Raw genomic sequence first — 23,954 nt, forward strand, 5'->3', positions numbered from 1 at the left:
CACCTTTCTCAAATATTCCGGTCGCAATGAAATATGACATGACTGGAAGATGCTCACCAAGGTCATCCTTCCCCTCCCATCAAAAAATGGAAAAATGTGCAGTACCAGCAATGACCTGCAGATGTCATCTGAGGCCCAGAATCCTCACTGTATAAAGCAGGGCTCTCCATCCAGCGCTTGGTTTTCCAGGAACCAATTAATATTGTAACTTGAGGGACCACTGTATCTGTCACCTAGTGCTGCACAACAATTCACACTTCTGTCAGCGGGGGGAGCTGTTACATTGTATCTGTCACCTAGTGCTGCACAACAATTCACACTTCTGTCAGCAGGGGGAGCTGTTACATTGTATCTGTCACCTAGTGCTGCACAACAATTCACACTTCTGTCAGCAGGGGGAGCTGTTACATTGCATCTGTCACCTAGTGCTGCACAACAATTCACACTTCTGTCTGCAGGGGGAGCTGTTACATTGTATCTGTCACCTAGTGCTGCACAACAATTCACACTTCTGTCTGCAGGGGGAGCTGTTACATTGTATCTGTCACCTAGTGCTGCACAACAATTCACACTTCTGTCTGCAGGGGGAGCTGTTACATTGTATCTGTCACCTAGCGTTGCACATTTCACACTTCTGTCAGCAGGGGGAGCTGTTACATTGTATCTGTCACCTAGTGCTGCACAACAATTCACACTTCTGTCAGCGGGGGGAGCTGTTACATTGTATCTGTCACCTAGTGCTGCACAACAATTCACACTTCTGTCTGCAGGGGGAGCTGTAACATTGTATCTGTCACCTAGCGTTGCACATTTCACACTTCTGTCAGCAGGGGGAGCTGTTACATTGTATCACTTGCCCTGCTCCCCTGCAGCTACAGGCTAATTAGGGCACTTTCACACTTGCGTTTTTCTTTTCCGGCATAGAGTTCCGTCCTAGGGGCTCAATACTGGAAAAGAACTGATCAGTTTTATCCCCATGCATTCTGAATGGAGAGCAATCCGTTCAGGATGCATCAGGATGTCTTCAGTTCAGTCTTTTTGACTTTTCAGGACGGAGATAATACCGCAGCATGCTACGGTTTTATCTCCGGCCTGAATGCCAGATCCGGCATTTTTTCCCATAGGAATATATTAGTGCCAGATCTGGCATTCAAAATACCGCAATGCCGGATCCGTCCTCGCAGAGCAAAAAAAAATGTAAAAAAAATAAATGCCGGGTCCGTTTTTCTGAATGACACCGTTAAGACGGATCCGGAATTTCAATGAATCTGTAAGACTGATCAGGATCCTGATCAGTCTTACGTTTTGCAGGATCACTCTGCCGCAAGTGTAAAAATAGCCTTAGCTGGCTATAGACATAAGAGAGCTGGTCACTCCCATAACCTAGAAGTGTCTCCATTTAGGGGAGGAGAGACACATTTTAGCTGCGGTCACCAAAGAGGAGGAGATCGCTGCTGCACCTTGAACTCGGAGACAAGTGTCTCAGCATGGCTGAAGGAATGGCCATCTGCAGAGCAGCCAGCAGAGCCATCTCCCAGGGGCCTGCTTTTGGCCCTTTCGCACCGTGCACCCAGAAAATGCATCTGCTATCATCTTCTCGTTCATTTCTGGGGTCCCTGCTGGTCTGTGGGAGCAGAAAGCTCCAGTCCCCCCCTGAACGCAGGATTTCAGACACAAGGTTTAACGCCCCTCTGAGTGCCGAAGAAGTGGCTCGACCAGTTGGAGTTTGCACTATGCTACGCCTTCCCTACCAGGAGTCTGCGGAGGGGCCTGAATTTGGCCTTTATTGGGGTCCCCCTGGATACAGGCACCTCTAACCGACCTGGAGCAAGGCAAGGAAACCACACCGTGTCACCTATAGAAATGACATCGCAGGACGCTTCCTATAAATATTCCACAATACATCGTATTTGTCTGATCTCTCCCATTGTCTGCTAGACTCTAGAGTTAAAGGAGAACTCCCCCGTTCCCAATGTGCAAGTCTCCTGCAGAAGTTCCTGGCTGTCACCACCAGGGGGAGCCTACTGCATACATATTTTATATGGTTGCCATTGACATCAATAGGAGCTGTATAAATGTTTATATCTAGTGAGCGGCACCTACTGGCGACTACAGGCAGGAAGTATTTTTTCGTTAGCGGAGGAAGTACTTTAGTTACTCTTCTGAGGGTAGGGTTTGTATAGAAAAAGGCTCTCTCAAGCCTCTTTAAACATTAGTAGGTAAATATGGACTGTATCTAATCCTATTCTATTGGATCCCATCTGCTGAGCCTTGTATCTAAGTCTATAATGTGTGATACTTTGCTGAGCAGTGCATCTAATACTATCATGTGTGATACTGCCTGCTGAGTTGCTGTATCTAATCCTATTCTGTGGGATACGATCTGCTAAGCCTTGTTATCCAAGTTTATAATGTGTAATACTCTGCTGAGCAGTGTATCTAAGCTTGCCGTGTGATACTGTCTTCTGTATCTAATCCTATCATGTGAGATATTGTCTGCTAAGCATGGTACCTAAGTTTACCATCTGCCGAGCTATGTGTCTAAGGGCTCATTCACACGACCGCGGTTTGGTTCTGCATCTGAGGCGGAAAGATTATAGATCATGTCCTAATAGGCATTTCTATAATGGTCCGTCGTGTGAATAAGCCCTAAGGCTGTAATGTGTGATACTGTCTGCTGAGCTGCTGTATCTAATCCTAGTATGTGGGATACTGTCTGCTGAGCTGCTGTATCTAATCCTAGTATGTGGGATACTGTCTGCTGAGCTGCTGTATCTAATCCTAGTATGTGTGGTACTGTCTGCTGAGCTGCTGTATCTAATCCTAGTATGTGGGATACTGTCTGCTGAGCTGCTGTATCTAATCCTAGTATGTGGGGTACTGTCTGCTGAGCTGCTGTATCTAATCCTAGTATGTGGGATACTGTCTGCTGAGCTGCTGTATCTAATCCTAGTATGTGGGGTACTGTCTGCTGAGTTGCTGTATCTAATCCTAGTATGTGGGATACTGTCTGCTGAGCTGCTGTATCTAATCCTAGTATGTGGGATACTGTCTGCTGAGCTGCTGTATCTAATCCTAGTATGTGGGGTACTGTCTGCTGAGCTGCTGTATCTAATCCTAGTATGTGTGATACTGTCTGCTGAGCTGCTGTATCTAATCCTAGTATGTGGGGTACTGTCTGCTGAGCTGTGTATCTAATCCTATCATGTGTGATACTGTCTGCTGAGCTGTGTATCTAATCCTATCATGTGTGATACTGTCTGCTGAGCTGCTGTATCTAATCCTATCATGTGGGATACTGTCTGCTGACCAACTGTATCTAATCCTAGTATGTGGGATACTGTCTGCTGTATCTAATCCTAGCATGTGGGGTACTGTCTGCTGAGCTGTGTATCTAATCCTAGCATGTGGGATACTGTCTGCTGAGCTGTGTATCTAATCCTAGTATGTGGGATACTGTCTGCTGAGCTGCTGTATCTAATCCTAGTATGTAGGATACTGTCTGCTTAGCTGCTGTATCTAATCCTAGTATGTAGGATACTGTCTGCTGAGCTGCTGTATCTAATCCTAGTATGTGGGGTACTGTCTGCTGAGCTGCTATATCTAATCCTAGTATGTAGGATACTGTCTGCTTAGCTGCTGTATCTAATCCTAGTATGTAGGATACTGTCTGCTTAGCTGCTGTATCTAATCCTAGTATGTGGGGTACTGTCTGCTGAGCTGCTGTATCTAATCCTAGTATGTAGGATACTGTCTGCTAAGCTGCTGTATCTAATCCTAGTATGTAGGATACTGTCTGCTAAGCATGGTACCTAAGATTACCATCTGCCGAGCCATGTATGTAAGCTGATCAGGTGAGATACTGTCTGTGTATCTAAGCCTATAATGTGTGATACAGTCTCGGTGAACAACATTGCACTACACTCCACATCATGGAATATTCTTTATGATTAACCAGGTTTGGACCCCGCCACATCAGAGCTGAATCCTGCATGGTGCGGACGTATAATGTCACCACTAGGGCGGCGCCATACAACTCCCTCATGGTGGCTGATATTGGAGATGTCCACGTCAATCTCTATAACCTTAAGGACAGCTGCCAGAGGATTCGAGAAGCCTACCAGAAGATCATGGTGGCTGGATGTATCCCGCTGACCCTGGGTAACATAGTAACATAGTACATAAGGCCGAAAAAAGACATTTGTCCATCCAGTTCGGCCTGTCATCCTGCACGTTGATCCAGAGGAAGGCAAAAAAAACCTGTGAGGTAGAAGCCAATTTTCTCCACTTTAGGGGAATAAAAAATTCCTTCCCGACTCCAATCAGGCAATCAGAATAACTCCCTGGATCAACGACCCCTCTCTAGTAGCTATAGCCTGTAATATTATTACACTCCAGAAATACATCCAGGCCCCTCTTGAATTCCTTTATTGTACTCACCATCACCACCTCCTCAGGCAGAGAGTTCCATAGTCTCACTGCTCTTACCGTAAAGAATCCTCTTCTATGTTTGTGTACAAACCTTCTTTCCTCCAGACGCAGAGGATGTCCCCTCGTCACAGTCACAGTCCTGGGGATAAATATCTGGGTAGTTGAAGTCCCCCATCAGGGGCGTAGCTAGAAATGCATGGGCCCCATAGCAAAAAATTTTTATGGCCCCCCCCCCGTGCCATCCACAGATCCCCCTCCCCTAAATAGTGCTATCCACAGATCCCCCTCCCTTAAACAGTGCCATCCACAGATCCCCCCTAAACAGTAACATCCACAGATCCCCCTCCCCTCCCCGCCGCTCACAGCAGTACATTTATAAACTAATCAGTAACTTTAACTTTAACCATTGACATTGCTGATCTCTTTACTTGGATACCTTACTCTGTCTTAGCTCCGGTAACAGCAGGCAGTGCGGGCGGGCGGCGCAGGCGCGTGACGTCAGTGAGTGAGCGCCGCCCGCCCGCACTGCCTGCTGTTACCGGAGCTAAGACAGAGTAAGGTATCCAAGTAAAGAGATCAGCAATGTCAATGATTAAAGTTAAAGTTACTGATTAGTTTATAAATGTACTGCTGTGAGCGGCGTGGCCCTTGTATATTCTAACCCCCAGGCAAGCGTCCCTGTCACCATGGGAACGCCTGGGGGTTAGAATATACCGTCGGATCTTACTCAGTGGCCTGGCTGGAGCCTCCCCAGCCTCTGTGTCGGCCCGGCCCTGCGTGCGCCCTGCTCCAGTGGGCGGGCGATCCGCGGCTCGGGCCTGGCTGCCTGTGTGTGGTGTGTATGTAAATAAAAAAAAATATATAAAAATCAACAGAAGGCGGCCCGGACGGGCCCCCAGTGGCTATGGTTGCTATGGCGATCCCTACGCCACTGTCCCCCATAATAACCACCTCATTATGATTTGCCGCCTCGTCTATCTCGTTTAGTAGTAGATTTTCTGTGGACTCTGGTATATTCGGTGGTTTATAGTAAACTCCTATTAGTAATTTATTGTTGTTTTCGGCTCCATGTATCTCTACCCACAGTGACTCCACATGTTCATGTCCCTCACTTATATCTTCACGGACTGTGGGCTTTAGACAGGACTTTACATGAAGGCAGCCCCCCCCCCCCCCCCTCCTCCTCTCCGGTTTTGACGATCCTTTCTAAACAGACCTTGTACATTAACTGCCCAGTCATAGCTATCATGCAGCCATGTCTCAGTTATTCCCACTGTCATAGCTATCATCCAGCCATGTCTCAGTTATTCCCACTGTCATAGCTATCATCCAGCCATGTCTCAGTTATTCCCACTGTCATAGCTATCATCCAGCCATGTCTCAGTTATTCCCACTGTCATAGCTATCATCCAGCCATGTCTCAGTTATTCCCACTGTCATAGCTATCATCCAGCCATGTCTCAGTTATTCCCACTGTCATAGCTATCATCCAGCCATGTCTCTGTTATTCCCACTGTCATAGCTATCATCCAGCCATGTCTCAGTTATTCCCACTGTCATAGCTATCATCCAGCCATGTCTCTGTTAATCCCACTGTCATAGTTATCATCCAGCCATGTCTCAGTTATTCCCACTATGTCATAGCTATCATCCAGCCATGTCTCAGTTATTCCCACTGTCATAGCTATCATCCAGCCATGTCTCAGTTATTCCCACTGTCATAGCTATCATCCAGCCGTGTCTCAGTTATTCCCACTATGTCATAGCTATCATCCAGCCGTGTCTCAGTTATTCCCACTGTCATAGCTATCATCCAGCCATGTCTCAGTTATTCCCACTGTCATAGCTATCATCCAGCCATGTCTCTGTTATTCCCACTGTCATAGCTATCATCCAGCCATGTCTCTGTTATTCCCACTGTCATAGCTATCATCCAGCCGTGTCTCAGTTATTCCCACTGTCATAGTTATCATCCAGCCGTGTCTCAGTTATTCCCACGGTCATAGCTATCATCCAGCCATGTCTCAGTTATTCCCACGGTCATAGCTATCATCCAGCCATGTCTCAGTTATTCCCACTATGTCATAGCTATCATCCAGCCATGTCTCAGTTATTCCCACTGTCATAGCTATCATCCAGCCATGTCTCAGTTATTCCCACTATGTCATAGCTATCATCTCAGTTATTCCCACTGTCATAGCTATCATCCAGCCATGTCTCAGTTATTCCCACTGTCATAGTTATCATCCAGCCATGTCTCAGTTATTCCCACTATGTCATAGCTATCATCTCAGTTATTCCCACTGTCATAGCTATCATCCAGCCATGTCTCAGTTATTCCCACTGTCATAGCTATCATCCAGCCATGTCTCAGTTATTCCCACTGTCATAGTTATCATCCAGCCATGTCTCAGTTATTCCCACTGTCATAGCTATCATCCAGCCATGTTCTCTGTTATTCCCACTGTCATAGCTATCATCCAGCCATGTCTCAGTTATTCCCACTGTCATAGTTATCATCCAGCCATGTCTCAGTTATTCCCACTATGTCATAGCTATCATCTCAGTTATTCCCACTGTCATAGCTATCATCCAGCCATGTCTCTGTTATTCCCACTGTCATAGCTATCATCCAGCCGTGTCTCAGTTATTCCTACTGTCATAGCTATCATCCAGCTGTGTCTCAGTTATTCCTACTGTCATAGCTATCATCCAGCCGTGTCTCAGTTATTCCTACTGTCATAGCTATCATCCAGCCATGTCTCAGTTATTCCCACTGTCATAGCTATCATCCAGCCATGTCTCAGTTATTCCCACTGTCATAGTTATCATCCAGCCATGTCTCAGTTATTCCCACTGTCATAGCTATCATCCAGCCATGTTCTCTGTTATTCCCACTGTCATAGCTATCATCCAGCCATGTCTCAGTTATTCCCACTGTCATAGTTATCATCCAGCCATGTCTCAGTTATTCCCACTATGTCATAGCTATCATCTCAGTTATTCCCACTGTCATAGCTATCATCCAGCCATGTCTCTGTTATTCCCACTGTCATAGCTATCATCCAGCCGTGTCTCAGTTATTCCTACTGTCATAGCTATCATCCAGCCGTGTCTCAGTTATTCCTACTGTCATAGCTATCATCCAGCCATGTTCTCTGTTAGTCCCACTATGTCATAGCTATCATCCAGCCATGTCTCAGTTATTCCCACTGTCATAGCTATCATCCAGCCATGTCTCAGTTATTCCCACTGTCATAGCTATCATCCAGCCATGTCTCAGTTATTCCCACTGTCATAGCTATCATCCAGCCATGTCTCAGTTATTCCCACTATGTCATAGCTATCATCTCAGTTATTCCCACTGTCATAGCTATCATCCAGCCATGTCTCAGTTATTCCCACTGTCATAGTTATCATCCAGCCATGTCTCAGTTATTCCCACTATGTCATAGCTATCATCTCAGTTATTCCCACTGTCATAGCTATCATCCAGCCATGTCTCAGTTATTCCCACTGTCATAGCTATCATCCAGCCATGTCTCAGTTATTCCCACTGTCATAGTTATCATCCAGCCATGTCTCAGTTATTCCCACTGTCATAGCTATCATCCAGCCATGTTCTCAGTTATTCCCACTGTCATAGCTATCATCCAGCCATGTCTCAGTTATTCCCACTGTCATAGCTATCATCCAGCCATGTCTCAGTTATTCCCACTATGTCATAGCTATCATCTCAGTTATTCCCACTGTCATAGCTATCATCCAGCCATGTCTCAGTTATTCCCACTGTCATAGCTATCATCCAGCCATGTCTCAGTTATTCCCACTGTCATAGTTATCATCCAGCCATGTCTCAGTTATTCCCACTGTCATAGCTATCATCCAGCCATGTCTCAGTTATTCCCACTGTCATAGCTATCATCCAGCCATGTTCTCTGTTATTCCCACTGTCATAGCTATCATCCAGCCATGTCTCAGTTATTCCCACTGTCATAGCTATCATCCAGCCATGTCTCAGTTATTCCCACTATGTCATAGCTATCATCCAGCCGTGTCTCTGTTATTCCCACTGTCATAGCTATCATCCAGCCATGTCTCAGTTATTCCCACTGTCATAGCTATCATCCAGCCGTGTCTCTGTTATTCCCACTGTCATAGCTATCATCCAGCCATGTCTCAGTTATTCCCACTGTCATAGCTATCATCTCAGTTATTCCCACTGTCATAGCTATCATCCAGCCATGTCTCAGTTATTCCCACTGTCATAGTTATCATCCAGCCATGTCTCAGTTATTCCCACTGTCATAGCTATCATCCAGCCATGTCTCTGTTAATCCTACTGTCATAGCTATCATCCAGCCATGTCTCAGTTATTCCCACTGTCATAACTATCCTCCAGCCATGTCTCAGTTATTCCCACTGTCATAGCTATCATCCAGCCATGTCTCAGTTATTCCCACTGTCATAGCTATCATCCAGCCATGTCTCTGTTATTCCCACTATGTCATAGCTATCATCCAGCCATGTCTCAGTTATTCCCACTATGTCATAGCTATCATCCAGCCGTGTCTCTGTTATTCCCAATGTCATAGCTATCATCCGGCCATGTCTCAGTTATTCCCACTGTCATAGCTATCATCCAGCCATGTCTCAGTTATTCCCACTGTCATAGCTATCATCGAGCCATGTCTCAGTTATTCCCACTGTCATAGCTATCATCCAGCCATGTCTCAGTTATTCCCACTGTCATAGCTATCATCCAGCCATGTCTCAGTTATTCCCACTGTCATAGCTATCATCCAGCCATGTCTCAGTTATTCCCACTGTCATAGCTATCATCCAGCCATGTCTCAGTTATTCCCACTGTCATAGCTATCATCCAGCCATGTCTCAGTTATTCCCACTGTCATAGCTATCATCCAGCCATGTCTCAGTTATTCCCACTGTCATAGCTATCATCCAGCCATGTCTCTGTTAATCCCACTGTCATAGTTATCATCCAGCCATGTCTCAGTTATTCCCACTATGTCATAGCTATCCTCCAGCCATGTCTCAGTTATTCCCACTGTCATAGCTATCATCCAGCCGTGTCTCAGTTATTCCCACTATGTCATAGCTATCATCCAGCCGTGTCTCAGTTATTCCCACTGTCATAGCTATCATCCAGCCATGTCTCAGTTATTCCCACTGTCATAGCTATCATCCAGCCATGTCTCAGTTATTCCCACTGTCATAGCTATCATCCAGCCGTGTCTCAGTTATTCCCACTATGTCATAGCTATCATCCAGCCATGTCTCTGTTATTCCCACTGTCATAGCTATCATCCAGCCATGTCTCAGTTATTCCCACTGTCATAGCTATCATCCAGCCATGTCTCAGTTATTCCCACTGTCATAGCTATCATCCAGCCATGTCTCAGTTATTCCCACTGTCATAGCTATCATCCAGCCATGTCTCAGTTATTCCCACTGTCATAGCTATCATCCAGCCATGTCTCAGTTATTCCCACTGTCATAGCTATCATCCAGCCATGTCTCAGTTATTCCCACTGTCATAGCTATCATCCAGCCATGTCTCAGTTATTCCCACTGTCATAGCTATCATCCAGCCATGTCTCAGTTATTCCCACTGTCATAGCTATCATCCAGCCATGTCTCAGTTATTCCCACTGTCATAGCTATCATCCAGCCATGTCTCAGTTATTCCCACTGTCATAGCTATCATCCAGCCATGTCTCAGTTATTCCCACTGTCATAGTCCTCCTCACACATCACTAATTCCAGCTCCCCAGTTTTATTAGTCAGGCTTCTGGCATTAGTGTACATACATTTGAGAGGTTGAGTGATCTCTGTACTGACCCCTGATATATTTATACATAGTAATTAGATCTCCCCTCAGTCGTCTTTTTTCTAAAGTGAATAACCCTAATTTTGATAATCTTTCAGGGTACTGTAGTTGCCCCAATCCAGTTATTACTTTAGTTGCCCTCCTCTGGACCCTCTCCAGCTCTGCTATGTCTGCCTTGTTCACAGGAGCCCAGAACTGTACACAGTACTCCATGTGTGGTCTGACCAGTGATTTGTAAAGTAGTAGGACTATGTTCTTATCACAGCATCTATGCCCCTTTTGATGCAACCCATTATCTTATTGGCCTTGGCAGCAGCTGCCTGACACTGGTTTTTGCAGCTTAGTTTGCTGTTTATTAAAATTCCTAGGTCCTTTTCCATGTCAGTGTTACCGAGTGTTTTACCATTTTTTCTAAATCAGATCATTTTTTTTGTCTTTTAACACACAGTACAAAACATATAAAGCAATAACTCCCCCTCCCCCGTGCAGTGTCCTCCGTTCCCTCAGTAAGTTCTATACTTGATTCCTATCGACAGTTAACCCCTCCATCCTCAGCTGCTTCATTCAATGATCATCTATGGGCAGTCCTACTTCATACCTCCCAACTTTGTAAACGAACAAAGAAGAACACTGTGTTAATCGCGGCGCAGCAAATTTTTTCCGCACTAGGCCACGCCTCTAACTCCGCCTAAAACATAACTATACACCTAATCCCACCCAGTCCCCTTAATGCCCCCACATAGCAATTATTCCCCCTTCATGCCACCGCACAGTATTTATGCCCACATTGTCTTCACAGAATTATGCCCAGCTGTGTGCCCCCAGTAATGTGCCCAGTTGTGTGCCCCCAGTAATGTGCCCAGTTATGTGCCCCCAGTAATGTGCCCAGTTATGTGCACCTAGTAATATGCTCAGCTGTGCCCCCAGTAATATGCCCAGCTGTGTGCCCCCAGTAATGTGCCTAGTTATGTGCCCCCAGTAATATGCCCACATTGTGCCCCTAGTAATATGCCCACATTGTGCCCCCATTAATATGTCCACATTGTCCCCCCAGTAATATGCCCACATTGTGCCCCCAGTAATATGCCCACATTGTGCCCCCCAGTAATATGCCCACAGTGTGCCCCCAGTAATGTGCCTAGTTATGTGCCCCCAGTAATATGCCCACATTGTGCCCCTAGTAATATGCCCACATTGTGCCCCCATTAATATGTCCACATTGTCCCCCCAGTAATATGCCCACATTGTGCCCCTCAGTAATATGTCCACATTGTGCCCCCAGTAATATGCCCACATTGTGCCCCCCAGTAATATGCCCACAGTGTGCCCCCCAGTAATATGCCCACATTGTGTCCCCCATTAATATGCCCACAGTGTGCCCCCCAGTAATATGCCCACATTGTGCCCCCCAATAATATGCCCACATTGTGCCCCTCACAGAAAGTAAAATAAAAATAAACATCACATACTTACCTTCCTCCTAGCGGCAGCAGCAGCAGGACATCGGCTGCTCTGGTCTGTGAAGGAGGCGGAGCCCAGGCTGATTGCCATCCAGCCCCGCCCCCCGCACAGACCAGAGGTGTGAAGAGCCGGCAGGGGGGAGGAATGATGGAACAGGGAGCCGACCACTCTCTGCTTCATCATAATACAGGCAGCTCTCTCTGTGTCCTATCGACGTAGGACAGCTGCCAGAAAGCGGGACATACCTCCCCCGTACCGGGACAGCGGGACAACCACTGTAATCCAGGACTGTCCCGCCGGACCGGGTGCTACTTCTCTGATCTAGGCTGACTATTACCATGGTGTCTACCAACCATGATCTCGTCAAGTCCTTGGAGGCTAAACGAGATCTTACTATCCATTTCTCCTACTGTTTCTGGAATTTTTTAAGTCTTCCTGTTTTCAGGTAGATTCCCCTTTCCAACCGAACCAGATGGATTACAGCCCCTATCAATTCTTGCTTGTTTGGACCATTGCAGCCAATATTTCGCAAACCAGTTTCCTTGAACAATACAGAGTTTTCGCTATCGCCAACCTACACCCCTCCGTTACTGCTAGATCCTGAGTGTGGCCCAGAACACCAACCACTGGGTTCCTAGGAACTGCAATATTGTACACAGTATCTACCATATTGACCAGTAGGTACCCAATTCTCTGCAGGACCACATCATATGTATAAGATCTGCCTCGGTCTCTGTACAGCGAGGGCAGTTAGTGCTGGGTCGGATTCCCATCCTGTGGAGCATTAGGGGCGTTCTATACACTCTATGTAACAGGAATAGTTGTGATCGACGCTAGGCCTCACTGATGGACAACAATGGTGTATTTTCCAGAATGGCTTGCCACTGATCAGAAGTTAAAGGTCCCTCATCCTTTTCCCATTTTGCTATTGGATCTGCGACGCACGGCAGCGGCAAGGGGTCCCTTTAAGATGAGATAAGTCTACTTGTTTTCGTGACGCCAGTTGCAGTAAAGCAACAAGGGCACAGGGCCCCTTTTAGTGATACTGTGGATGGTACCCAGGTGTAGGAATGCCAGAGTGGTGTAGGGTAGCCTATACTGTCCTTTAATGTTGGTGCACGTATCACGGTGCTCCTACCTGGATACGCTGGACCCCAGGCTTTGTTGTCTGAAGCAGAGCAAGGGGGTAGGTGATGAAGGGGATGAAGAATAAATTGAGTCCAGACCTTGTGATATAGTTGATAACAGCTTTACTTGAATAAACGTTTCTCCAAACGTTTCAGGCTTTGTCTTGGTTCCAGCAGGATTTGGCATTAACGGTGGCAGGCAAACTCCTCTCTGCTACGTCTGTTACTCTCTGGCTCTGCTGTGCTGACAGGGTAGCTGTATAACTTAGCTTCCTGTGGATGCTGCAACTTCTCTCTGTAGTCTGACTCTGAATTATGCTATACCAGGGAGTCTCTCTCTCCTGACTCCTGAGGCTCTTAAGCTGTGGCCTCCATATCCAGCTGAGCCGAAGGTGCTACGGCTGGCCAGGGCAAGGCACGTCTAACCTGGACGTGCACCTGCTGTACACCCTTCCCCTGTCTAGGGAAGACCTAAACTGTAACTAACTGGTCCCCACCCTTCCTGCAGGCAGTGGGACACCATTCTCTGTCCCTGTAGCTCTGCCATACTTGCTGCCACCTGCTGGTGAACCAGGCATATTACATGATAACATAATAGTTGCAAAATACAGAATGCACATAGTGAAGAACCTGCAATAAACAGGTATGATGACATGAGGTTAACTATAGGAGACAGCAGCCGGGTGCAGAAGTGGTAATGCACCTCGGGGGCGTTACAGATCCCCCAGACTCCTCTCCAAAAGGAGCCCATAGCCAAACGAGATGAGTTTATAAGAGGCTGATGCCTGCACCCCCCGATCGAACAAAGCTGTAGTAGCAATAGATGTAGAGACTTCCTTCTCTTGATGTTGCGTAGCATGTCTCAGCTGCAAATAGGCATAAAAAACTGACCTTTGCAGTCCATACTAAGGGAGGTGAGAACAGCACTGCACTGGCTGGCCTCACCTTCCCTGATCTTCTTCTGGCCCCGCTCTGTGTCCTGACACATACAGCGTCCAGACATAGTGCACATAGACGCGCACTATGACTATGCCCATCGACCTGGGACTTCTGAGCAGAGTACGTATGTAGCTGGTTCCTACACTGCCCTGAATATTGTAGGCTTAAGTAAGTCCAAAGTGAGGCAGTATCTTTAGTGATAGGGACCCATCTGCGGAAGCCACCTTGACGCCTGGTAGATGGGCCCGACACGTATGTGCGCTAAGAGCTTCCATTACTCATTTATAGTCGGTATTGTACCACTTTTATCTAGAATGACCCCCATTTCTTAGCTCTATTATTTGTATATATAACGGTGTGCAGCCATTTTGTTTTTTGTAATTATGTTTGCTTCATGGATATGCACCTGTGATCCTGAAGGTTCTAGTCAAAATTTTCTTGCAACATACAGCGTCCAGACATAGTGCACATAGACGCGCACTATGACCTGATGCTGTGCGCTGTCAGGTTACAGTACAGCGCGGCGGGAAGAAGACTAGGGAGGAGGAAGAAGGGAATCTGCCAAGTGGCAGCGCCGTCGGGAGCTGGAGATTTAAGTTTATTTTTATTTTTTTATTGTCTGCTCTGAGGTCTGTTTGGATGCTGGGGGGTCTGATAGGGGCTGATCTGAGGCTAAATGAGGGGGGAAGGAAGGTCTGGTCGGATGCTGGGGGTCTGATCTGAGGCTGGGGAGGGCTGATCTGAGGCTGAGGGGTCTGAATGGGGCTGATATGAGGCTGGGAAGGGTCTGATGGGGTCTGATCTGAGGCTGGGGGGTCTGATCTGAGGCTGTGGGGTTTGATCTGAGGCTGGGGTGTCTGATCTGAGCCTAGAGAGGGTCTGATGGGGCTGATCTGAGGATAGGAGGGTCTGATGGGGTCTGATCTGAGGCTGGGGGATCTGATCTGAGGCTGTGGGGTTTGATCTGAGGCTGGGGGGTCTGATCTGAGCCTAGGGAGAGTCTGATGGGGCTGATCTGAGGATAGGAGGGTCTGATGGGAGTCTGATCTGAGGCTGTGGGGTTTGATCTGGGGCTGTGGGGTTTGATCTGAGGCTGGGGGGGTCTGATAGGGGCTGATCTGAGGCTAAATGAGGGGGGAAGGAAGGTCTGGTCGGATGCTGGGGGTCTGATCTGAGGCTGGGGAGGGCTGATCTGAGGATGAGGGGTCTGAATGAGGCTGATATGAGGCTGGGAAGGGTCTGATCTGAGGCTGGGGGGTCTGATGGGGTCTGATCTGAGGCTGGGGTGTCTGATCTGAGCCTGGGGAGGGCTGATCTGAGGATGAGGGGTCTGAATGGGTCTGATCTGAGGCTGGGGGGTCTGAAGGGGTCTGATCTGAGGCTGGGGTGTCTGATCTGAGGCTGTGCGGTCTGATCTGAGGCTGGGGTGTCTGATCTGAGGCTGTGGGGTTTGATCTGAGGCTGGGGTGTCTGATCTGAGCCTAGGGAGGGTCTGATGGGGCTGATCTGAGGATAGGAGGGTCTGATGGGAGTCTGATCTGAGGCTGTGGGGTTTGATCTGAGGCTGGGGGGGTCTGAATGGGGTCTGATCTGAGGCTGCAAGGTCTTATTGGAGTCTGAGGCTTGGGGGTCTGATGGGGGCTGATCTGAGGCTAGAGAGGGTCTGATGGCTCGCCTAGTGAAGGACTCACCATGAATAGTAATCAGCGCTTCCATTTTGGAAGCGCTGATTAGTACCGGAGGACCGGGAAGCGGTGAAGGATCTGTACTCACCGCTCCCTGTTCCTCAGCTATCTGATGTGCAGGGCTGCGCACAGTGTCAGTCGCTCTGTGACGTCACGCTGTGTGCGCCAGCCGACAGCAGGAGGAAGAAGATTGCGGTGCCGGTGAGGAGGGGCAGAGTCCAGGAGCAGGAGAGGTAAGTGTTTTATTTATTTTTGCTGGGGGCATAATGGCTAGGCTGCTGGGGGCTGAGGCATAATGGGGGGCCTGAGAGGCATAATGGGGGCTGGCTGAGAGGCATAATGGGGGCTGGCTGAGAGGCATAAGGGATGATAATGGTGGCTGAGAGGCATAAGGGCTGATTATGGGGGTGATGAGAGGCATGGGGCTCTCATCTGAGGTCTGATTGGGGGTCATTTACATTGGGGTCTGAGCTGAGGTCTGATTTTAGGTCTTATTGGGGTCTTATTAACATTGGGGGTCTGATTGGGGCTGTCAGCTGAGGTCTGATTAACATTGGGGGTCTGACCTGAGGTGTAATGAAAAATATTTTTTCTTATTGTCCCCCTCTAAAACCTAGGTGCGTCTTACAGGTCTCCTTCCTTCCTGCAGAGCGGTGCCCACTTCCAGCCTGAGCCCAGCTGCCCCGAGCACTGATCCTGAGCCGCCGGAGTCTTCAGAACTGGAAGTATTTACAGTCATTCACTGTAATCTATATTATGTATATTACTTGTTTTATGTGAGTAAGAGTGCTGGGTCGTTGGAGAAGGTGGTGGGAGGGTGGAGAAGGGGGATGGAGGGGTTAGTAGTACAGTACTATCTGCACATTGCAAAAAATAAATAAAAATAAATAAATAAAAGGAATCTGCAAAATACTATGTATTTGTGTCAGACGTTGTGCTTTTTTTTAATTTTTAGAATAATGATACAGCCATTTTATTTGATACTTTTGTGCTGATTCTTTTTCCCTCTATATTAATGGACACTATAGTCACCAGAACCACAACAGCTAAACGTCATAGTTCCGGTGTCTATAGCATGTCTCTGCAAGCTTTTTACTGTAAACGCTGGCTTTTTTTAAAAAAAAGGCAGTATTTACATTACTGCCAAGGAACCCCTCTAGGGGCCACTCATCAGACGGCCACTCATCAGACGGCCACTAGAGGTGCTTCCTAGTCCAGTGTTGCACAACATGCAACACAAGCATTCACGCTAAACAATCCTCATAGAAATGCATTGATTCAAAGCATCTCTATGAAGCCAATAGCCTCCTAATGCTTCCCTATGGGAAAGCAGTGGGTTGGCTATGATATACTCACACTGCACATTCCTGTGACGTATATTGCTTGTGATACTCACACACTGCACTTTTCTTTGCGTTTTAATGCTGAGGTGATCTGTGATGTACTTGCACATCGCACATTACTGTGAGTTGTAGTGGTGTGGAGCAGTGCGATACACTGAGTCTGAGATACGCTTGTGTTGTGGTGGAGGGCGTGATTTTTAAAAATTTTTTATAAACATTTATTTTGAACATAGTGAAGAGAAATTCTGTACCAAGTGTAGGTGATGTGGGTGGTGCGATATGTGGGCGGGGCTGTGTATGGGTGTGGCTTGAGGGTGGGCGAGGACACAGGGGCCCCATAATCTCCTATTGCCCCGGGGCCCCATGAGTTGTCAGTCCGCCCCTGGACAGCCCATAAGTATCTCCATTCTACGCTTTCAAACGCCTTGGCGGCATCCAATGATAGCACCGCCTTATCAGCTAGATCACCTGGGGCCGCCTGGAGATTTAAAAGAGTCTTCTCAGATTGATAACGGTGGATTTCGCCGGCATAAATCCGGATTGATTCCGGTGCACTACCTACTTGACTACTTGGGACAGCCGCGTCGACAATATCTTGGAGAGAGGCATGCCGATATGACTCAGGAAGTTTATGATCCTTCTCCAGTTTAGGTAAAACCACAGTCGTGGCTTCATACATAGATGGGGGTAACCCACCCACTTCATAAGCTTGTCCATATACCTCCAACAGGTTAGATAGCATATCTTCCGAAAAATCCTTGTACATTTCCATAGGCACCCCTTCAGGACCGGGAGCTTTCTCGTTTGGCATTGCGCTCACCGCCTGTTGTAGTTCTTCTAAAGTAAGAGGAGCATCTAGCCTGTCCCTCTCCTCCGCAGATAAAGTCGGCAGTCCCACCCCGTCCAGGTAACCCCCCAGATCCTGTTCCGTGGCTGTAAACTTACTTTTATATAGAGCTTCATAAAACCCCTTACAAATCTCCAATATTCCATGCGTGTCGTCGTCTGTAGTCCTGCCTTCTGTAGTCTGTAAGCATGACACTTATGTAGACCGCTGTTAAGCCTTAGCTATCATCGGCAGCATATGTCCTCCTTCTCTCCCTCCTCATAGTATTGCTGTTTTAGAGAAGACCACTTATTAGCAGCCTGTTCCAAGATGTGGGCGTTGAGAGCCTCCTGTGCGGCTTTCCAAGCTCCCAGTGTGACCCCAGAGGGATCCCCAACATATGCCGCCTCCTTGCTAGTCCGTTGATTCCGCGTCTCCTCTCCCAGCGCATGCGCGTCTTAACCATATTTATACTTTTGCTCAATATACCTCTCATGAATTGCCTTCATTGAGTCTCATACCATACCCACAGAGGCGGTTCCCTCATTAAACAGTTGTTTCCTGACATCGTTAAGATCTATTACTTTTAACCAGAATAGGTTCAGGCTCCACCTTCTGGGGCTCCCACTGCCAGCACCTCTCAATTGTAAAGTAACCTGCAACGGGGAATGGTTCCGACAATGTCTACAATGGAACCGAGACCCAGCGACCAACATATTGTCATTACCAAGTGCAAGAGCAATTCTAGATAAAGAGGTCTATGTTGCGGATGCACAAGAGTATTTATTCCTTTGCCAAGGGATTTTTAAGTCGCCATATATCGGAAAGACCTAGTTCCTTTATTAGTCTACCAAATTGAGTTGTTGTATGGGCAGGGAGCGGATCACGGGCAGGAAATTTGTCAAGTGTTATATCGGAGTATGAGTTCAAATCTCCCAAAATCAATAAAGGTAAGTGTGGTCGAGGGGTGCACCTAGCCTTTCTGCTGCCTGAAGTGAAAACTGAAACGTCGTTCCCCCCATACCGATTTCTTAATACCAATAACCTTCCCTCCCTAAAAATAAACTCCCAGATATCCTAACCGCACTCTAAGCTACAGACACAGTCTCCCTGAGAGGCTTATCATCAGAGGTAGCGGTACTCCTGACAGCAGAGTAGTCCCACTCATTCTCCTGATGTCGGGGGGGGGGGGGGGGGGGTCATCCAGAAGGAGACGCAGAATCCGTCGGTGCCAAGAGTGTGCAAAGCAGTAATCAAAGCAAAAGGTGGCTACTTTGAAGGACCTAGAATATGACATATTTTCAGTTGTTTCACACTTGTTTGTTATGTATATAATTCCACATGTGTTAATTCATAGTTTTGATGCCTTCATAGTCATGAAAATAAAGAAAACTCTTTGAATGAGAAGGTGTGTCCAAACTTTTGGTCTGTACTGTATATATATAAAAACTTCTGGGCAGCACCACCAGACCAAAGTACGAACGGAGTGCCAGCGGTTGGGGTGGTGATCCTACCACCCATGTATCAATAAGAATAAAAATACCGCGGCACGTCCATTTAAGTGATATGTGCTTTATTCACCAAAAATGCACGTTTCGGTTCACTCGATAGAACCTTTTTCACTGCCTGAAAAAGGTTCCATGGAGTGAACCGAAACATCGCATTTTTTGGTGAATAAAGCGCATATCACTTAAATGGACGTTCCGCTGTATTTTTATTCTTATATATATATATTATACTGTCCTCTGTAGTATATATACACAGTATACTGTCCTCTGTAGTATATATACAGTATACTAACCTTTCATGCGGTACAGTGTCAAATGCTTTGGAGAAGTCCAGATATACGACATTGAGGTACTCCAAGATAGCATCTCTTAGAAAACCTTCAAACAGTTTAGCCACGACAGATGTTAAACTTACCGGCCTATAGTTTGCGCCAATCCTGTGGGACATTCCCTGTCAGTATAGAGTCCTTAAATATCAGAAATAAGGGTCTGGCTATGACATTACTTAATTCACTTAGGATACGAGGGTGTATGCCATCTGGTCCCGGCGATTTGTCTATTTTCATCTTTGGAGCTGCGTCTTTAACATCTTCCTGGGTCAGACAGGGCACTTTTAATGGGGAATTTACTTTTACATTCTGCATTTCATCTGACAGTTTATTTTCCTCAGTGAGTACAGTGAAGACAAAAAAAATTAATAGCTTTGCTAATACTGCCATGTACGGGGAAGGGGAGGGGGGATGTTTATGACAGAGTTTCTGTATCTTGGTTTTCTCTCGTGTAGGTGGAGACCACACCATCACTTACCCCATCCTGCAGGCTATCGCTGAGAGGTAAGTGACCCACCTGCAGCCCAAGATGTCAGTGTCACTGGAACAGAGCCAAGCTACACAATCCTAATAGACCTTGGGTTTCAAGTCTTCACTATTTTCAGTATTAGTGCTTGCTTTCAGTGAATGGCACCACTGTTTTTTAAAAGCCAGGGGCTGTAAATCCATCCTGACCTGATACATCTGAGGGTTTGCTGCAGTGTATCAGTCTGGACAATTTTTTGAGCAGCAGACATCTTTCCCCTGTCCTGCTAGTCTGTTACAATGTATCAGCGCAGACAACGCATATCATCCTGGAGTCTGTTGTACTCTCTCAAAACTTTGCGTTGGTTGCAGACATGGACCTGTTGGCCTGATTCACGTGGACGCTCACACTGACACGGCGGAGCAGGCCCTGGGGGAGAAGATCTATCATGGCACCCCATTTAGGCGCTGTGTGGATGAGGGTCTCTTGGACTGTAAGCGAGTTGTGCAGATCGGGATCCGCGGTTCTTCCTACAGCCCTGAGCCCTACAAATTCTGCAGGGAGCAGGTAAGAGATGAAGCTTAAAATATTCTGTATCGTAGGGCCCCAGATCTAAACTTAATAGGGGCCCCTCAGTGAGATTTCTTACTTCTGCCTAGTTAAAGGGGTTTTTAACTGATGACCTGTCCTCAGGATAAGTCATCAGTATCTGATCGGTGGGGGTCTGACACCTGGGACCCCCACCGGGGCTTGCAGTAGCGTCGCGGCCTTCTTGCAGCTCATCAAGCACAGCGCCGTACATTGTATAGCAGCTGCGCTTGGTATCGCAACTCAACCCTATTCACTTCAATGGGGCTGAGCTGTGCCTATAAACTTGACGTCACATAACCTAGGAAAAGCTAAGAGAAGATGGTGGCGCTACTACTGCGAGCACCAGGTGATCGGTGGGGGTCCTGGGTGCTGGACCCCCACCAATTATATACTGATGACCAATCCCGAGGATAGATCAGGGTTGGCCAACCTGCGACCCTCCAACTGTTGTAAAACTACAACTCCCACCATGCTCTTCTTTAGGCTGATAGCTGTAGGCAGTCTGGGCATGCTGGGAGTTATAGTTTTGCAACAGCTGGAGAGCCTCAGGTTGGCCATCCCTGGGATAGATCATCGGTAAAAAAATAAAATAAATAACCCTTCACCTCCCACTTTATCCGACTTCAATATATGAAAAAGTGGAAAAGATGCGTCATAAAAATGACGCTCATTTATACCACACAACTGGTATAAACACATCAATAAATCTCCCTATATCGCTGTGTGTCCCCTGCGTCCCTTCATATAGCACACGGCAAATAGGAATTTATACAGCTACCATTGAACTCAATGGCAGTTGTAAAATCTCCTTGCACTGAGCTTCCTTTAGTGGTAGTTTCAGGAAAATACCATGTATGTTCAGCGCTGAGCCCCGCTGTCTCCGGACCCCACAGCCGTCGTGTGGTCTGCCTCCATGGTAAGGACGCCATTGTGTTTCTGATGACATCATCGGTCTCCTGTTTCTTGCAGGGTTTTCGGGTGGTGTTTGCTGAAGATTGCTGGTCTAAGTCTCTGGTTCCCCTCATGTCAGAAGTGAGACAGCAAATGGGAGACAAACCGGTCTATCTCAGTTTTGACATTGATGGGATCGACCCTTCATTTGCCCCTGGGACGGGAACCCCAGAGATCGGCGGCCTGACCACACACCAGGTAGGACGCGTTCAATATAATTGTAGTGTTTGTTCTGATGGTTATATATACAGCATTGTCCTCCAGGCCCCTCCCATGTATAGAGGCTCCTCCCTCTCACACTGGCAGGTTAGTTACTTAGTTACTAATGTTATCTTCCCAGGTACTGACTTATCCACAGCAGCCAATCTAAAAGAAGCAGAGCTGCAGTGTAAAGCACAGGTAGATGCGAGGATCCTGAGCCTGTGATGAGACAGGAGGTGACTTTCAGACTACATGAGACTCCAGTAGGCATTGCAGCTAAGCTGGAGTCACTATTCATAGTTGTGTCCTAAGAGCTTATACACATCCGTGTTCTCCAGAAGCAGAACACGGATGCGTTTATGTTAGGCCCCTTTCACACGGGCGTTGCGGGAAAATGTGCGGGTGCGTTGCGGGAACACGTGCGATTTTTCCGCGCGAGTGCAAAAAATTGTAATGCGTTTTGCACTCGCGTGAGAAAAATCGCGAGTGTTTGGTACCCAAACCCGAACTTCTTCACAGAAGTTCGCGCTTGGGATCGGTGTTCTGTAGATTGTATTATTTTCCCTTATAACTTGGTTATAATGGAAAATAATAGCATTCTGAATACAGAATGCATAGTACAATAGGGCTGGAGGGGTTAAAATAATAATAATAATAATTTAACTCACCTTAGTCCACTTGATCGCGCTGCCGGCATCTCTTCTGTCTCCTTTGTTGAACAGGACCTGTGGTGAGCATTAACTACAGGAACAGGACCTGTGCTGACGTCACTCCGGTCATCACATGGTCCGTCACATGATCTTTTACCATGGTGATGGACCATGTGATGACCGGAGTGACGTCACCACAGGTCCTGTTCAACAAAGGAGACAGACGAGAAGCCGGGCAGCGCGATCAAGTGGACTAAGGTGAGTTAAATAAAAAAAAAAATTTTTTAACCCCTCCAGCGCTATTTTACTATGCAGTCTGTATTCAGAATGCTATTATTTTCCCTTATAACCATGTTAAAATAATAATGATCGGGTCTCCATCCCGATCGTCTCCTAGCAACCGTGCGTGAAAATCGCACCACATCCGCACTTGCTTGCGGATGCTTGCGATTTTCACGCAACCCCATTCATTTCTATGGGGCCTGCGTTACGTCAAAAACGCACACAATATAGAGCATGCTGCGATTTTTTTACGCAACGCAAAAGCGATGCGTGAAAATCACCGCTCATGTGAACAGCCCCATAGAAATGAATGGGTCGGTATTCAGTGCGGGTGCAATGCATTCACCTCACGCATCGCATCCGCGCGGAATACTCGCCCGTGTGAAAGGGGCCTTAATGTGTTTATTCACATGGACCATATGTGAGTGGAAAAAAACTGCCACGGGCACTACTTTGAACAGAGCATAGATGGTATCTGTGTTCACACTGTTATCCACTGCATAGAAAATGCATGCAGACTCCAATAAGCAGTGCAGCTAAACTGGAGTCACCGATCGCTGTGGTCCCCTGAAGGAGCAAAGTTGCTGTATAAAGCATAGGGAGGACAGAAAATAACCCTAGGGCTTGTAGTGAAACAAAAGATGCATTTAAGACTAGTTCAGACTTCAGGGTATCAACCCGGATGGCATTTTTCATAGATCCAAAAATCTGTCCCCTGATGCTTTGTGGCAGGGAGTCGTAATAGAATTGTTAACCCTGTATGACCTGTCACAGTGCAGCCACTGACCGTCTGATGTATGTCTATGTGATCAGGCCCTGGAGATCATCCGAGGAAGCCGCGGCCTCAATCTGGTGGGCTGTGACCTGGTGGAAGTGGCGCCCATGTACGATCTGTCAGGTGAGCGAGACGTCACTTAGAAGCCAAAATCAGCACTTCATCCCCGCTAATGCACAGCAGCGGAGCATGCTCAGTACACACCCACTGCTGAACCAGCGGGGGAGCAGGGGGATGTGAGCTGCGATGTGCCCAATATTCGCCACATGCTCTGCACCATGATATAAACCCTCACCCTTTATCCGTTTTCCCAGGTAATACTGCGCTGACGGCCGCCAACCTACTATTTGAAATGCTGTGCGTACTGCCAGGAGTCCAGTCCTACTGAATACCAGCGGATGAGCAGAAGGGGGCGCTGTGGCAGGCGCAGCACTATGAAGTGCCTTTTGCGCTGTGGCATTAGAAGAATTTTGATATCTCTGACTTTTTGGTCTAACCAGACTGTCTATTACTCTGTAATTCCTCTAGCGCCGTTCTA

General features: G+C 47.2%; 1 protein-coding gene across 1 annotated transcript; it reads left to right on the top strand.

The window, feature by feature from the left end:
• The first annotated feature begins 1,435 nt into the window (after positions 1 to 1,435).
• On the top strand, positions 1,436 to 23,954 carry AGMAT (agmatinase). The gene is given in 8 exon segments (XM_040422595.1): positions 1,436 to 1,766; positions 1,768 to 1,832; positions 3,959 to 4,161; positions 19,956 to 20,004; positions 20,338 to 20,533; positions 21,527 to 21,706; positions 23,455 to 23,539; positions 23,731 to 23,954. Coding segments are annotated over 8 exon segments (1,131 nt in total). The 5' UTR covers positions 1,436 to 1,487; the 3' UTR covers positions 23,805 to 23,954.

Source organism: Bufo bufo, chromosome 1 (assembly GCF_905171765.1).
Source record: "Bufo bufo chromosome 1, aBufBuf1.1, whole genome shotgun sequence".
Classification (NCBI taxonomy): Eukaryota; Metazoa; Chordata; class Amphibia; order Anura; family Bufonidae; genus Bufo; species Bufo bufo.